This window comes from Phocoena sinus, chromosome 12 (genome assembly GCF_008692025.1).
Source record: "Phocoena sinus isolate mPhoSin1 chromosome 12, mPhoSin1.pri, whole genome shotgun sequence".
NCBI classification, from domain to species: Eukaryota; Metazoa; Chordata; class Mammalia; order Artiodactyla; family Phocoenidae; genus Phocoena; species Phocoena sinus.
In genome coordinates, this window is record NC_045774.1 from 14,180,617 (window position 1) to 14,197,169 (window position 16,553).

Genomic DNA, 16,553 nt, shown 5'->3' on the forward strand with positions numbered 1-16,553 from the left:
TGCCAACAAACACATGAAAGAATGCTCAACATCATTAATCATTAGAGAAATGCAAATCAAAACTACAATGAGATATCATCTCACACCAGTCAGAATGGCCATCATCAAAAAATCTAGAAACAATAAATGCTGGAGAGGGTGTGGAGAAAAGGGGACACTCTTGCACTGCTGGTGGGAATGTGAATTGGTTCAGCCACTGTGGAGAACAGTATGGAGGTTCCTTAAAAAACTACAAATAGAATTACCATATGACCCAGCAATCCCACTACTTGGCATATACCCTGAGAAAACCAAAATTCAAAAAGAGTCAGGTACCAAAATGTTCATTGCAGCTCTATTTACAATAGCCAGGACATGGAAACAACCTAAGCGCCCGTCATCGGATGAATGGATAAAGAAGATGTGGCACATATACACAATGGAATATTACTCAGCCTTAAAAAGAAATGAAATTGAGCTATTTGTAATGAGATGGATAGACCTAGAGTCTGTCATACAGAGTGAAGTAAGTCAGAAAGAAAAAGACAAATACCGTATGCTAACACATATATATGGAATTTAAGGGAAAAAAATGTCATGAAGAACCTAGGGGTAAGATAGGAATAAAGACGCAGACCTACTGGAGAACGGACTTGAGGGTATGGGGAGGGGGAGGGGTGAGTTTTGACAGGGCGAGAGAGAGTCATGGACATATACACACTAACAAACGTAGTAAGGTAGATAGCTGGGGGGAAGCAGCCGCAAGGCACAGGGATATTAGCTCGGTGCTTTGTGACAGCCTGGAAGGGTGGGATGGGGAGAGTGGGAGGGAGGGAGACGCAAGAGGGAAGACATATGGGAACATATGTATATGTATAGCTGATTCACTTTGTTATAAAGCAGAAACTAACACACCATTGTAAAGCAATTATACCCCAATAAAGATGTTTAAAAATAAATAAATAAATAAATAAAAGTCATTTTAAAAGATTTAAAATAAGTGGAGAATTTATATAATGTTAATGGGTGAGAAGACTAAGTATCATAAAGATGTCAAACCTCCCTAAACTAATTTATAAATTCAATGTAATTTCATTAAAAGTTGATTTTAAAACTTCTTTTGGAAGCAAAAGTAGCCATAAATAGCCAAAACAATTTTGAAAAAGAACAAATTTTTTTCAAGAAGGATTAAAAAGTCAAAGTAATTACAAAGTTATGGAAATTAAAACTGTGGTTTTATTGACAAATAGAGGAAAGAAATACCAAAGAGAGCTCAGAATCAGATTCTCTCTTAGAGAGGAACTTCGTATAAAAAGGAAGTAGCTTTACAGATCGATGAGGAAATAACGTATTGTTTAATTAATAGCTCTGGGACAATTCGGTTATCCAAATGGAAAAGAAATAAAATTGTATTCCTACTTTTTGCTTTTTGGAACTTTCTGGAATTTTTTTCCAAGTATCTTTGATCCACAGTTGCCTGAATCCATGGATGTGGAACCCACAATACAAAGGGCTGACTGTATTTTATTCTTTCAATATTCTCAGTATTTTTGAAATTCATCTTGCTAGGGTTTGTTCTGCTGTTTGTTTGGTTTGTTATTTGTCCTTGTATCAGATGATTCTCTAATTTTTTATATTGGATTTAAATCAAAGAGTCACCTAGTACTGATTTCCTTAGCCTCCCAGTGGTTAAATTTCAAAATATATTCCTTGAATATCTGACAGATGCGGATGGGCAATTTTCTGACCCATTACCACTATTAAAAGTCAGAAACCTACATCACTTTGGGAGTAAACAACACATCCGTGTGAAGTGAATCAATTCCACATGTACAAAATTTAATTTTGGGAAGTTCTCAAGTGAATAAATGGTGAACTGCAGCCCTGGAGCAAACATAGGTAAGTTATTCCAAAATCAATTATTATTAAAGAAAATCCTTAGAACTTATTTTTTTAATCTTTCATTTAATGAACTGAAACCACATTGAGAGAGAAAGAGAGAGAGAGGGGGAGAGAGAGGGAGAGAGAGAGAGAGAGAGAGGGAGGGAATAAAAATGTGTGAAAATATGTTTTTTTTAAAAATAGAGCTAATAATATCTGCCTGCAAGAAAGAATACCTGGAAAGTTCGTTATGAAACCATCGTACTACAACTAATATTTTATAGGAAATTCCCATGTATAGCAAAATGCATATTTTGAATCCTCAGAAACAAAATAATGAACATAAACGTATAGGCTAAAGGAAAAATAAAACAGGAATTATCCACAGTAAAGACGCTATACCTAGAACTTCTCAAAACAAATATCCATAAAAAGTTTCAACAACCAACAAAATAGTTCATCTCACCTGTGATACTAAATATTACCCAAATAATTCAATAATGAGGAAATCTTATTTTAACTTAATAAATTTGGAAACAGTTTTTTTTTAACTTCCTAAAGCTTGCTTTTCTTTGACTTAATGTACAGTTTTATTTATTTGTTATGATAGTTGTAGTATTTGGTGTCCTTACTTTTTATGCCTAAAATTGCATAATACATTTCCCCCAGGTCTATGCACTAGGCAAAAGAGAGAGGGAGAAAGATGGGGGAGAGAGAGATCATTACAGTTAGCGGTGTTACTTCAGTCATGCTTAGTGATCTGAACAACAGACTAATGCCAAGAGAATGGCTTATCTAAACATTAAGATAAACCACCTCTTCTCCTTTTCCTATTAGCATTAAACTCACCATCAATAACAAATATTTACAAGATATCACTGTGCTATCAATAAAACAAGAATATGACACTCTCTGCTTCCAGAAATTAAAAAGCTAACTGCATAGATATGAGATGAATATATTTTTAAAATACAATGCTAAGTCGTTAGCTTGGCTGAACTCAGTCTGGTGCCTAGAAGGTGAATCCTATATCCCATTCAATTAAGTGTTCAAATAAACAAAGATATATATTAAGGCAGCTGGCTGGGTGCTGGTGGAACCGCACAATCAAAGGACCAGAAGCTAAGGGGCGTGGGCACTCTACCACTCGAGAGGCCAGCCTAGGGATGAGACTCAGTGACAATACTGAGGCCAGAGCTGAGTGGTCTGGGTATCTATGGGTGACAGTAAAGTCTAGACACAGTTCTAGCAATGAGAAATGAGCAGTCAGATAAATAACCTAGTAGTCAAAAATCAAAGCTTTATGCAGATGGAATCATGCCAAAGATTGGAAATGAAAATGAGGAGGCGGAAGGCTGACAACGAAGTATATGTTAAAATCAAGGGTGGTGAGGTCAAGCAGTGGTCAAGCGTCAAGACGGCACAAACTGCTCTCTTGCGGTTGGAATTGACTGTACACCAAAGTGTCCAGCTTGTCCTCAGGCTGGCAGGGTTCAGGATGCTCAGTACCTGGGTTAGCACCAGGATACTGACAAGCAGCTCACCTGACCTGATTAACACAGGGAAGGAATATAAGAGCTATTCCGAGGAAAAAGGTGATGACTTACAGGGAGTCCTAAACGAGTGAAAGAGAGGGGCTTTAGCAATCAGGGAAACTTACTACGAATAAATAAAGTATTAATAACTAACTTCAGATTGAAGGGAGGCAGAAGGGGATAAGGTACATTCTGTGGTCAATGAGCAGACCTGCTTGTTGTAGCCAAAGGTTTCTTAGGACAGTAGGAAAGAGTCTGAAAAAAAGAGGTGTGATTCAGAAGATAGAGAACTCTGAACGTCAGGCTTGGCAGGAGTCTAAATTATAGGTTCCTCGAGGCTAGGCACTACCTTTTATATATCACTGATTATCCAAGCTGAACTAAATACATAATAATTAATTGCTAAATAATCCTTGATTAATTGTGACAGTGTAGAATTGAATTTTATATGGAGACTAGAATTAAGTGCATAAGGCAAAAATGAAATGTACTCTTTATTACTGCTGTAACCAACTTTTATGGAGGGCTCACTACAGGCCAAATACAATACTAAAAGCTATAGATGAATTCTTACACAACCTTGTTAGGTAGATGTTATTACTGTCCTCGTTTGGCAAATAAAGAAACTGGGGTTAGAGAAGTTAAGTATCACGCTCATGGTCATACATGTCTAGACAGAGCTAAATTTTGAATCCATGGGGTCTGATTACCAAAGCCAAAGACATAACCACCATGCTACACCATGTATGAAATATGAAACCTAACATTTGTGTGCCAATTTTTAATTATCAAAAGATAATTCATGCCTTTAATTCTCAGAAGAGCCTGATGAAGTAGTTAACGTTTTCATGCAAGTATGTTTTCTATGAGACTGAGACCCACAAAGAGAAAGAAATAAATCCAGCATGGGCAGGACTTAACTTGGCAATAGGACATATCCCCGTGAATATCAGCCGGAAGTTGAAACCCCAAAGTACAAAGGGCCAGCCAGCAAACTTGAGCTTGCCTGATCCTTGGGAGCACTGAAAGATATCACTAGGGTCACAACTGGTGGGTAAACTGAGGCAGCAGGAATTTTTAGGCCAACTTCAGTCCTAGGTCTCTTGAGGGAATGATGGGGCTTGGTCACCTTTTATGTGAAAAATCTCTTTCCATCATTAGGTTGTCTAGACGCTATGCTCAGTGACCATGTTTTACCCTGTGTCTCCAAACACCTTCACATAGTAAATGCTCAGTAAAGGTTATCTGTAAATGACTTAGGCTAAGAAGTTTGGACTTGACCTGGCATTTGTTAGGTAAAATTTTCTAAATAACAGTGCCAAAAATGTAATACAAAGTAAGTATAATAGTAACTAGTCTTAAGCAAGCTTTTAAAGATACCAACCCCTAGGTATAACTTTGTATGTTTCTCACTACTTTTTACTTCCTCAGTCAAGCTTAAACTAAACAATGTGTTACCTCCAGATGTAACCAGAACGTGTCTTTATAATGACTCCTCACTTTACCTTCAGTCTCTCTTAGGACTGGTATATATTTCCGTGATTTCCAAGAGGTCTCACCTCAAGTGTGTTGGTTTACGCCTACTGGATAAGTTTTCAAGGAAAACTCACCAGACTCCCTTGTGTGGTATTTAAACCAGGAACTTCTCAAAATTCACTATCTTTTCAGTCTCTTCCTTTCTCTGTTCCACAAGGCAGACACTAGAAAGTTTCACCAGCTCCTGGGACTCAAGTCTTAGGCATGACAAGAACTTACTGATCTTCTCAAAGTCCTATCTCAACAAACTTTGTTCTTGAACTCTTTCTTTGATGTGGCTAAAAAAAGTGTAGTGATATTATAGCCATCTGCTCATATCACTACGGACATCAAACCCATTTTGGTGACACTCTTCACTCCAAAGAGATTGACTTTCCAATCTAATCAATGAAGAGAATAGCTTTGTCCATTCCAACAGGTTTTTCCAGTTGCTGGTTGCTCTGCAAATTTACCTTGAAATATAAATATGATAGCTAGTGAGGTGGTTCCTCATACTGGGAAACTTGTATACATACCTTTAGCTTTAAATTCTGACCCTCCCATCATAAAACACAAAATTTAAGATTTGAAAGATGCTCTAGAGACCACTCAGTCCTAAGCCCATATTTTTCAAAAGTGACAATTGAGTTCAGAAGAATTACGTGATCTGCCCAAGGGTCTTGAAAGAGCCAGGTTCAGACTGGACCCTTAGCCAGGTCTCCTTTTACTTGACAAAGTTACCTTTTTTTATAGCAGAATAATCTAAGTATTTAAACAATAAAAAACAGATGGGCTTTCAACAAATATTGCAACTGTTACCTGAAAATAGTGAACACCCTCGGCCTGAAGGAGAAAATGTCTTTTTTAAATGATATTAAGCAATAGGAAGTAATGAAATATTAAGTAACTCTTTTTAAAATAACCATCACACACTCCATATAAATGTAATGTGGTACTTCTGCTATGCAACTAAGCCAAATGCGTTGAGATTAATGTTTTTGCTGAAGAAGAGTAGTATTTTGTGTCCATGGTAATTGTTCCTAAGTCATAATTTGGTCTGTGTGATATTAGTACCTTACTTATACATGTGTCTACGTTTCATTATGATCTAAATTACTCCTGGTCAGTAAGGCAGTGCAGTATAATGAAAAGAGCCCTGAACCAGGTGTCAGGAGTCTTGGCTTCTGGTCTGAGTGGTTAACTAGCTGTGTGACTTGGACGAGAACAATGAGCTGAAAAACAAAGAGGTGGACTAGGGGATCTTTTAAGTCCGTTCAGCTCTAAACACCGTTTATTATCCTAATCACAATCATTGAAACAAAATGAAAACACATGAAAATTTATGAGGTCTTAGGCTTATAGAATTTAAAACCAGCAATTTATTCATACAATTACTGCCCCCAGAGTTCTGCATTTTGTAAATACTATTGACAGAAAGGGTCCTTACATCATCTCAAAAACGATTTGCTTTTGCAAAATCAAATTATAGGAACAAGAAAGACTGATTTCTGGAATTTTTGTAAAAACCCGTCAGCATTTCTTTTAACATTCAAGGTGAGATATGGTCATTCGTGAAAAGGTAAATGAAGATCCCTCCTCCTGTCCTTTAAAAACCAAAATGACCTCTAAATAAGCAATCAAAATTACTTCAGCATAAAACAGTGAAAACAGTATTCTAACTATAACTTATATAAAAGCAAAAGTATGATTGTCAGTGTTTCTTGGTTCATTTTATATATGCAGTGAACTTCTACTGAAATATTAAAATAGCCTTACATTTAATTGTTTTCTAACATCCATTCATAACCAATTGTAAGATACATGAAAGCTACATCTAAATGAATTAGTGAAATACAGCACATCTGAAACAAGCCCATATTTTTCCAGAAGTACTGGTTCACGCCTACTCCTGGTTTTTTTCCTGCCCTATTGTGTCCACTCATCATGTATATAAGGCAGACGCAAAGATAAAATTCACATCCATATTCAGCACCCCTCACACAGCTGTCAGGAAAGCGAGATGGGGGATTCCTGTACTGAGTATGGAAGAAGGGTAAATGAACCTATAAGTCCCTTCCAAGTGTTAAGAGTCCATGACTCTCTAATTATTTTTCAGTTTCAAATCTGAAAAGTTCATATTTCTGGTTGTGATAGATTACAAAAAATGGTTCCAGTTTTTTAACCTTTGCCAGATAACTCTGAAGGCCCCTCTCAGGAAACCTAAGGACTCAGCCATTTGACGGGCATTGGCCCTTGGATATCAGCTGATAATGCAAGCAAAAAGCTTGAAATGGGCTTGTGATTTGGGGCTTGTTCTCTTTTGTGCCTCTGCCATTACTGGGAGAACACGCCTGGACTAGCCTGCTGGAGGATGAGAGACTTGTGAAGCAAACCTCAGTCATCTTAGTTGCTCCAGCCAAAAGAGCCAGCTGACCTCCCGACATATGAGTGAGCCCTGCCAATATCAGCAGCTTCCCAGTCTCTCCCTGACATGTAACAGATGCTTCTTGTTGTATTGCCATTGAGATGTTGAGGTGAGGTTCTGCTATGTGGTGAAAGCTAACTCCTATACAGGTTTTAATTTCCAAGCCGATATTCTCCCTTAATTAGAAAAACAGGACTCTTGACGCTCAATCTATTCAGAGCTCAACACTTACAGTGTACTTTCAGTTGTGCTCATTCATTCTATTAATTCGTGCATGCTACAACTATTTCTCGACTGTCTATTAGATGCAGGCACTGATCCACGCACTTGAAATACATCAGTGAACAAAACATACAAGCATGTTTTGTTTGTTTGTAAGCACCCATCTGGAGCTTATGCTCTAGTAAGGGAGACAGACATCAAGCAATAAATCATCTAATAATTAATTCTATGGTGTATTAGAAGGTGAAAATGCGGGATGTGTGGGCTGCGCTATTAAATGCAACAATCAGGATAAGCCTCATTGATAAATTGATAATGGAGCAAAGAATCTGAGGGAGGTGACGGAGTTAGCTGCCCAAATATTTGGGGGAATGGCATTCCAGGGAGAGGGAAAAGCTAGAGTAATTGGTCCAAGACATAAGTGCGCCTGACACGTTAAGAACGCCTACGTGGTTTAGGGTAAGCGGGAGAGAGCGGAATAAGAAAAGAGGTGAAAGAAGTAAGAATGGGGAGGAGATATGGTCTTCTGGCCACTGTAATGACGTCAGCTGGGTGAACGGGGAAGCCGTGCAATGTTTTGAGAAGTGATATGATTTGGTTTCCATTTTTAATGTATCTTTAGGGAGAATAGATGGTAGAGAAGCAAGGAAAAAAGCAGGTAGGGCTTTAGCAATAAGCTGGGAGAAAGATGATGGTGTTTCACGCCAGTGTCAACAATACAGGTGGTGAGAAGTGGTCAGATTCCAAAAATATTTGAAGATAGAGCCACCAGAATTTCCTGAACATGAGGTATGGGAGAAAGAGAAGCGTCAAGGTTAACTCCATTTGTTTTAGCCTGAGCAATTCAAAAGATGAAGTTATTAGCTAGGATGGGAAGGATTGCAGATAAAGCATGTTTGAGGGTGAAGCAGAAATTCAGGTTTGAACAAATTGAGTTTGAGATGTTTCTTAGACACTCAAGTGAGGAAGACACCTGAGAAGTTGTATACAGAAGTCATGGACTTGGGAGAAACTTTGGGCTAAAGGTATAAACTGGGCAGTCATCAGCATATAAATGGTATTTAAAGTCATGGGATTAGATGATACCAAAAAGGAGTGAGAAAAGACAGAAAACAAAAGAGAAAATAACGTGAATTCCCAACCCTGCCTTCTGAAAAAGCTTGGATTCACATGCAGCTACAAGTCTCACAAGGATTGTTGGACTATCCCAAGGAAGAAATTCACATTTACATTCTTTTTTTTTACGCAGGCCTCTCACTGTTGTGGCCCCTCCTGTTGCGGAGCACAGGCTCTGGACGCGCAGGCTCAGCGGCCATGGCTCACGGGCCCAGCCTATCCGCGGCATGTGGGATCTTCCCGGACCAGGGCACGAACCCGCGTCCCCTGTATCGGCAGGCGGACTCTCAACCACTGCGCCACCAGGGAAGCCCCACATTTACAATCTTAATTCATTGATTTGGTTCTCCTGTCATTAACATTAATAAACAGTTACTTCTGGCCAAAAAAAAGGAGCCAATGTAGGATCAAAGGAAACCTAATTTTCTGGACTGGAAGCTCATCCCATCAATGAAACAAATTATAGTAACACATGACTATAAATATTAAACTTAGGCAAAAGGAAATATTTTATTTTCCAGCTCTTCATTGGGCATCTCAGTTATTCTGAACCCACAGCATACACTTCCCCATTTATATTATTATTTTTATTATTTTCTCACTTTAAAATTGTAACATTAATTTGTTAAATTTATTTATTGTTTTGGAATATTTCTCAAAATTAAATTGCAATGTTGTCACCAAAATAAAGACTAGTGACAATTATTACTTTATCTCAAATTTCTTCTTAATGTGTTACAAGGAAGCACAACCAGGATGGGCAGTGCATGAGTCCTGCACATCAATTAATTTCTGGTGACAACTTCCTTGTCTGAAAAACGAAAACCTTGCCACCAACACACTCCCGAGTTTATCGGGAGGAATTTTAACAAGTTTGTATAAATCCCTGGCATCATAAAATGATAAACAACAAATCTCATTCATCATGAAGCTATATCTAGCATATGACACCAAAAAGAAAAAAAAGAAAAAGCAGATGTGTCTGAGCCAGGGTTTTACTCCCCACAAAGGAATTAGATATTTATACTTAGTACTAGTGATAAAATTGCCATTCTTTTCCTTCCAAAAAAGATCTGTGCTGAGTATTTAGGTAAGATAGGAATTATTTTTAGGATAGGAGATCTACAGGCATGCCTCATCTTATTGTACTTTTAATTTCTATTTTATTTTATTTTTTTTCTGGTACGCGGGCCTCTCACTGCTGTGGCCTCTCCCGTTGCGGAGCACAGGCTCCGGACGCGCAGGCTCAGCGGCCATGGCTCACGGGCCCAGCCGCTCCGCGGCACGTGGGATCCTCCCGGACTGGGGCACGAACCCGTGTCCCCTGCATCGGCAGGCAGACTCTCAACCACTGCGCCACCAGGGAAGCCCATCTTATTGTACTTTGAAGATATTGCATTCTTCACAAACTGAAAATTTGTGGCAACACTGCATAAAGCAAGTTTATTGGTGCCATTTTTCCAACAGCATTTGCTCATTTTCTGTCTTGTGTTCCTTTTTGGTAATTCTCACAATATTTCAACCTTTTTCATTCATATTATATTTGTTACAGTGATCTGTGATCAGTGGTCTCTGATGTTACTTTTATGACTTGCTGAGGGCTCGGATGATGGTTAGCATTTTTTAGCAATGAAGTATTTCTTAACTAGGTACGTACATTTTTTTAGACATAATGCTATTACACACTTAGTAGACTACAGTATAGCGTAAACATTAACTTTTATATGCACTGGGAAGCCAAAAGAATTTGTGTGACTCACTTTATATTTGCTTCATTGCAATGGTCTGGAACCAAACCTGCGATATCTCTGAGGTCTGCCTGTAATCACTAACACTTGTGTTGTACTTTATAAAGTACTTCACATGTTATGAATTGTGACCTTTACAAGAAACTTGTTAAGTATAAATTATTTATTTTTATTTTACATCTGAGGATAATGAAACTCATAAAAATGACTGTAACAGGATTACTCAGCAAATCTGAGGGTAAGCCAGTATTTGGTCCAAGAATTCCATCTCTGAGGTTTTCCCCTTTCCACCAAACCAAGCTAGAATGCCAAGTTCTTGGATAATAATATACACCTTGGAAGTCACATGGTCTGAATAACACTCTGGGTTGGACTAAACCCAGCAGTGGCTGGCCAAAGCTCTGAACTTCCACTGGCCGCTGGTCTTCCATTCTCATCTTCATCTTCCATCCAGGTCTTAACTTGTCTTCCAGATTTTTATTTGCCACTTCAGGTGCAAATGTCCCCTTTGTACAATGAGGATTCTGATGGAAGGGACTAGGTGATTATCCATGTTTGTACTCTTCATAATAGCTCACCCTTAAGCAGCCCTGAACAAATAACTATTTAAATGAATTAAGTCGTTATTTCATGGGAAAAAAATATCTTGAACACTCACTTTGTGACTTGCTTAGTGCTAGATCAGTAGGCAGGACAGAGAGTCTCCACCATCGTGGAGTTCATGGACAGATGTTGAACAACTAACAATAATAGTGAGGAGGGCTCAGGGAAGAGTTGTTTCCTATGAAAGGGAGAACACAGGAAGCTAACCTAGTGTGGGGCAAAAGGAAGACCTCCCTGAAGAAGAGACATTTAATCTGCCACTTAAGGTTGAAGGGGAGGGAGACAGATGAAAAGGAAAATGCAAGCTAGGCAGAGACCAGCAGCACTAAGATGGGAAAGTGCATCCCCTAAAGCATGTCTTAAATCCTGCATCTTACGGAACCATCGTGGCTCAGGACCAAATCTAATAACGAGGTTGGGATTTTCAGGGTACAGCAGGCACCATAAGAGATTAAATTTCTTCATGTAGATAAATCATGCACTGTTTTGGATCTTTAGGGTACTTTAATAAATGCATTCTACCTTGCTATAAAAGTAGGAGGGGGCTTCCCTGGTGGCGCAGTGGTTGAGAGTCCGCCTGCCGATGCAGGGGACGCGGGTTCGTGTCCCGGTCCGGGAAGATCCCACATGCGGCGGAGCGGCTGGGCCCGTGCGCCATGGCCGCTGAGCCTGCGTGTCCGGAGCCTGTGCTCCACAACGGGAGAGGCCACAACAGTGAGAGGCCTGCGTACCATAAAAAACAAAAAAAAGTAGGAGGTAAGTTTGTGGTTCTCTCTCTTTTATCTGAAATGAAACATTTTATTTCATATGGAGAGATTCAGTATTCGAATTGGTCTCTAGCCTGGTTCAGACACTGGATTCTTGTGAAACCAGTAGGAAAGTGTTGTAAAGATTTATCTAGTCACAGCTGTTCTTTACAAGTAATTTCAACTTTTATAGTTGGCTATAACTGTACTTCCAGCTGTAAATTAGGTCTTTATTGGGTGGGATCTGGGGAGTTGTTATACAAGGTGTCATGAGGTTATGTGTGGTATCCCATACTGTAGAAGAAAAATAAATTATATTGCATTATGGCAAACACTATACATATAATTAAAATGAGATGTTCTCACAGCCTATAGTTTTACAATTTTAAAGCTTGTCGTAAAACTTATACACACGTATAAACTGCCAGAAAGACACATGTTTTCATTTTACGTAATGGATACTAACAGCTGCTAAGGAATCTCTATGGGAAATTGTTATGGACTGAATTGTGTCTCCTCGAAAAATCACATTGAAGCCCCAACCCCAGTACCTCAGAATAGTACTAAATTTGGATATAGGGTCTTTAAAGATGTAATAAAGATTAAATGAGGTCCTAAGGGTGGGGTCCTAATCCAACATAACTGGGGTCCTTAAAAGAAGAGAAAAAAACGCGACGGATGCACACACACAGAGAAAAGGCCACGTGAGGGCACAGCGAGAAGAGGACCACCTTCCAGCCAAGCAGAAAGGTCTAGGGTGAAACCAACCCTGCCGACACCTTGATCTTGGACTTCCAGCCCCCAGAGCTGTGAGAATTCAATTTCTGCTGTTTAAGTCACCCAGTCTGTAGACTTTGTTATGGCAGGCTGAGCAGAATAACACAGCAGCAAACTAGGATAGATATATATTTTGCACTCATAAATGTACATGTACAAGTACATGTATGCACACATAGATTGACTATGTGCAGTAATTATCTAAAGTCCTATTTGAAAGCAGTGGGAAGATTTTTATTATGTCTTTGCATGTTAAATTTTTTGTTAGATAAAAATGTGTACGCATAATTTATATTTATGCATCCAGATTGTATCTGGATGTTAATTAAGAAAAACAGAATTGTTTCTATGAAGTGGGGTCAATGTATGGGTACCCTCAAAGAAAAAAAATGTTTTGGACCAATTTACAACTTGATCATTTCAGCTTTTAGAGAGAATTTAAGAGTCTGGGCTTAATCTACCTACAATTGCCAAAGAAGAATATTAAACTTGGACTCTACTCTTTCAAAGTAAACTTTTTGCATGTAGCTGTTTTATTCCTGTCACTTATCAAGATACCTTAAGAAGCTTTTTGTGAGTTTAATTAAGCCTGACTAATTCTCCAACAGTACAAAGAAAAATGAATTCCTTAAATATTTAATCCATTTATGACTCAAAGTGTCATTTTCTGAATGTGGCTGTTAAATTCTTGGAATTAATTACCCTTTGAATCAAAGCTGCTTTTTCAGACACTCAAGACATATAGTCACAGCTCACACAATGTGTAAATTCAACATTTCATCTGTTCATCAAGATAATTTATTCCAAATGCTGTATTCAAAATCTCAACCCGGTAGATTTATTTATGGCCATTAACAAAGGAATCTTTGCCTATAAGCACCCTAATAATCAGGCATGATTGTTGGTTTTTCCTCTGCCTCCCCCTTTGTCCAAGTGTTAATGAGTTAAAGGTTGGCTTCCCTCTATTTACACAATCGCTACTCTTTTTCATGGCCACTTTGTTCTCCTTAACTAATCTCAAGCCTCCTCTCCAGAAAGATTTTTTCCCATTCTGATCCGCAGGCAGCACCATCATAGGTTTGTCTCTCTCCTTTATATCATCCTAAAACACTGGATGCACCCATTCCTTTATTTCAATTACACATTTCCTCTTGTTCCCTCCCAGTATTTTGAAGGCTCTTCAAGACTAGAAGTGTTCTTCAAAACTAGATTCCAAAGAATACAAGGAGATCAGGCAACCACATTTATGGAGCACCTAATATTCCCAGAACCAGACGCTGGATTCCAGTATAAGAAAACTGGAAGACTGGATACATGAGGAGACAGAAAACCACACGTACACACACCCACAGCACAAATACACGGACACAGATCCCGACCACCTCGTGACGCTAGCGCTCAGAAATCACTGCATTGTTCCCAGCTCCATACTGGACGCTGAGATTATGGGAGCTGCTAGTTAACTCAACTTCTAAAGGAGAAAGCTGCCTTTTGATTGAAATTCAAATTCCCTAAGGGATTTCTGAAGGGATTGAAAGATGACAAACTAGCTCTTTAGCTTTCACATGTACAAGTCTCAGTGTAAGGAAAGTTTCTTCCCAGATACCGTTTTCTAGCATTAGGAACATAAACAGTAACGGAAAAATATTTCTAGAATAATTCTCTGAGCAGTCTTCTTTTCCTTCCACCACCACCTCCCACACACTTTTGATTTTAAATATAAGTATTTACATTGAAAATATGAAACACAAAGTGGTGTGTTCGGATTTCTTCTTTTTTAATAAAATGTGTTATAAAATATAGTTTTGTTGTGAAGAAAAGTGAGAATAGGAAGAGAATTAATTAGAAGAGAAACCACTCCACTCCTGTGGTGACTAGAATGGAAATGGCCAGCAGTGGGTGGGGGACAAGGACCTCATGGTGGGCGCCCTGGGTCCAAGGTACCTACCGCCCTTCATCATGCCCACTTCGTAGCACTTGCGTAGCCGGCAGGCCTGACAGCTCTTCCTCCTGTTTTTATCAATCGTGCACTGGTTGGTAGCCGGACACATGTAGTCATTATGTCCTATCGAAAGCAAGAGGACAGAATTAGTATTATTTCAGGAAATTTAGTCGGTTGGAATCTACAGGGAAGCCGTCTGTGGGATGTTTTCACATCTCTTCCTTGGCCTTTCTATGTTGCTGCCTCAACCCATCATCCTTTTTTGTGTCCTTCTTGCAATGTTAAAAAAAAAAAAAAAACTCTCCTACAATTAATTTCTGCCTCCCCAAATTGCTTTGCGAGTTCTTTGGGCAAATCCCCTTCAGTTCACACAGCCTATATTTGGGGGCATGATGTTTCATATATATATATTCTCAAGGTTAAGCTTTCTCAGTAGATAAGGCCTTTTTTTTGGACCCAGGCCACCCACCAAAATTGTTGTCCAAATAGAGCTGTTAGAACTTTCAGACAGAGGGTTTCAAAGTGGCCTTTCGTAAAATATAATTTAAAGAATCTTTAAGTAGGTCTTCAAATGCAGCACAGAGCACCTAAATTCCAGTTGGGGGGTGGTGGGCTGTGGTGGTGACCAAGGTCGATCCTTAAGGTAGTAAGTCAGTTCACCACTCACTAGCTGGAAGACACTGAGCAAGTTGGTTAACATCCTTAGGCCACACTTTCCTCCCGGCACCACTGCATAACATTATTCTAAGAACTAAATGTGAGACTACATGTCACGGGCTTAGCGCAGTGCGGTGGGTAGGGCAAACACTGAATGAATATTAGTTGTTGTTGCTGTTATTTTATTCTAAATCCTCTTTCTTTTCTCTCTTGTTTATTGAATCTCTCTCACTCCAATGCTTCCTTCTAATTGGCTTTTTTTTTCAAGGTTTATTAAGATATAATTAGCATATAATATTGTGAAATTTGGGGGGGACCTATGAGCTTCATGAACTTGGATGTCCAAATCTCTCCCCCGTTTTGGGAACGTTCTCATCCATTATTTATTTAAATAAGCTTTCTATCCTTTTCTCCCTCTCTTTCCCTTCTGGTTCTCCAATAATTCCCAAGACTGTTTCTCTAATGATGTCCTGTAATTCACATAGGTTTACTTCACCTTATTGGCTTTTATCATGTCATGCAAGTCTGACCCACAAAAAAGGTCTCCCTTGACCCACAGCACTCTCGAACTTCTCTCTTATATCCTGTCCCTCCTTCTCAGCTCAACACCTAACAGATGTCTGCACTGGAGGTCTTTTTCCTCCTTTTCTCCTGCCTGGCTCAACCCACATCAATCTGCTTTCCACCTTTGTTGCTCCACAAAAACAGCTTCCCAGAAACCGCCAATGACTTCTGTTGCTGAATTCAATAGACACTTTCAGCCCACATCACACTTGACCCATCAGAAGCCTCTGACAGTTCCTTCCTTCCTCTTGAAACATGCTTTTCCCCTCGGCTTCTGTAACACAAAATGCTCCCAGCGCTCCTTCTACCCCTCACACTGGAGCTTCCCAGGGTTTGCAGATTTGCCTCCCTACATGCCACAATAATCCAGAGCTGCAGAGGGATCAAGGCCAGGCCCTTTCCTCTTCTGTGACTCTGAATTCTCCCACCAGAAAATCTATCTCACGCCAACGGCTTTCATCACCACTAAATACAGATGACGCACAGACTTAAACTCCCAGCCCAACCCTCTTCTCTGAGCTCTGGGGACAGGTATCCAATAGCCCACATGCAGTTTCTGCTCTAAGATTTAGAAGTCACCTCCATTTCTTTATCCCTCAAAAGAAGTCTGGTTGATAATGTACAGAATATTAAACTTCACAAATTAAAAAGTATTATTGGCATGTTTTTATAAAGCAGCCCATTTATATGAGTCTAAATACTCACACCTCTTGGGAAAACATCCTGAATTTAGACTAAAAAATGATATGTACTATTTTAAAATATGCTTTCCATTCACAAAAAACAGTGAGTGTATATGCGACCTTCTAATTCAGATTCTCTGTTTAAGTCTCCATTTTCTCA

General features: G+C 39.1%; 1 protein-coding gene across 1 annotated transcript in view; it reads right to left on the bottom strand.

Moving 5' to 3' along the window:
- The window catches only part of ESR1 (estrogen receptor 1), a 252,237-nt gene that overhangs the window by 170,241 nt on the left and 65,443 nt on the right, over window positions 1-16,553 (bottom strand). Inside the window, exon 4 of the mRNA XM_032651735.1 lies at window positions 14,496-14,612. Coding sequence (XP_032507626.1) covers window positions 14,496-14,612 — 117 coding nt within the window. The remainder of the gene's footprint in view (window positions 1-14,495; window positions 14,613-16,553) is intronic.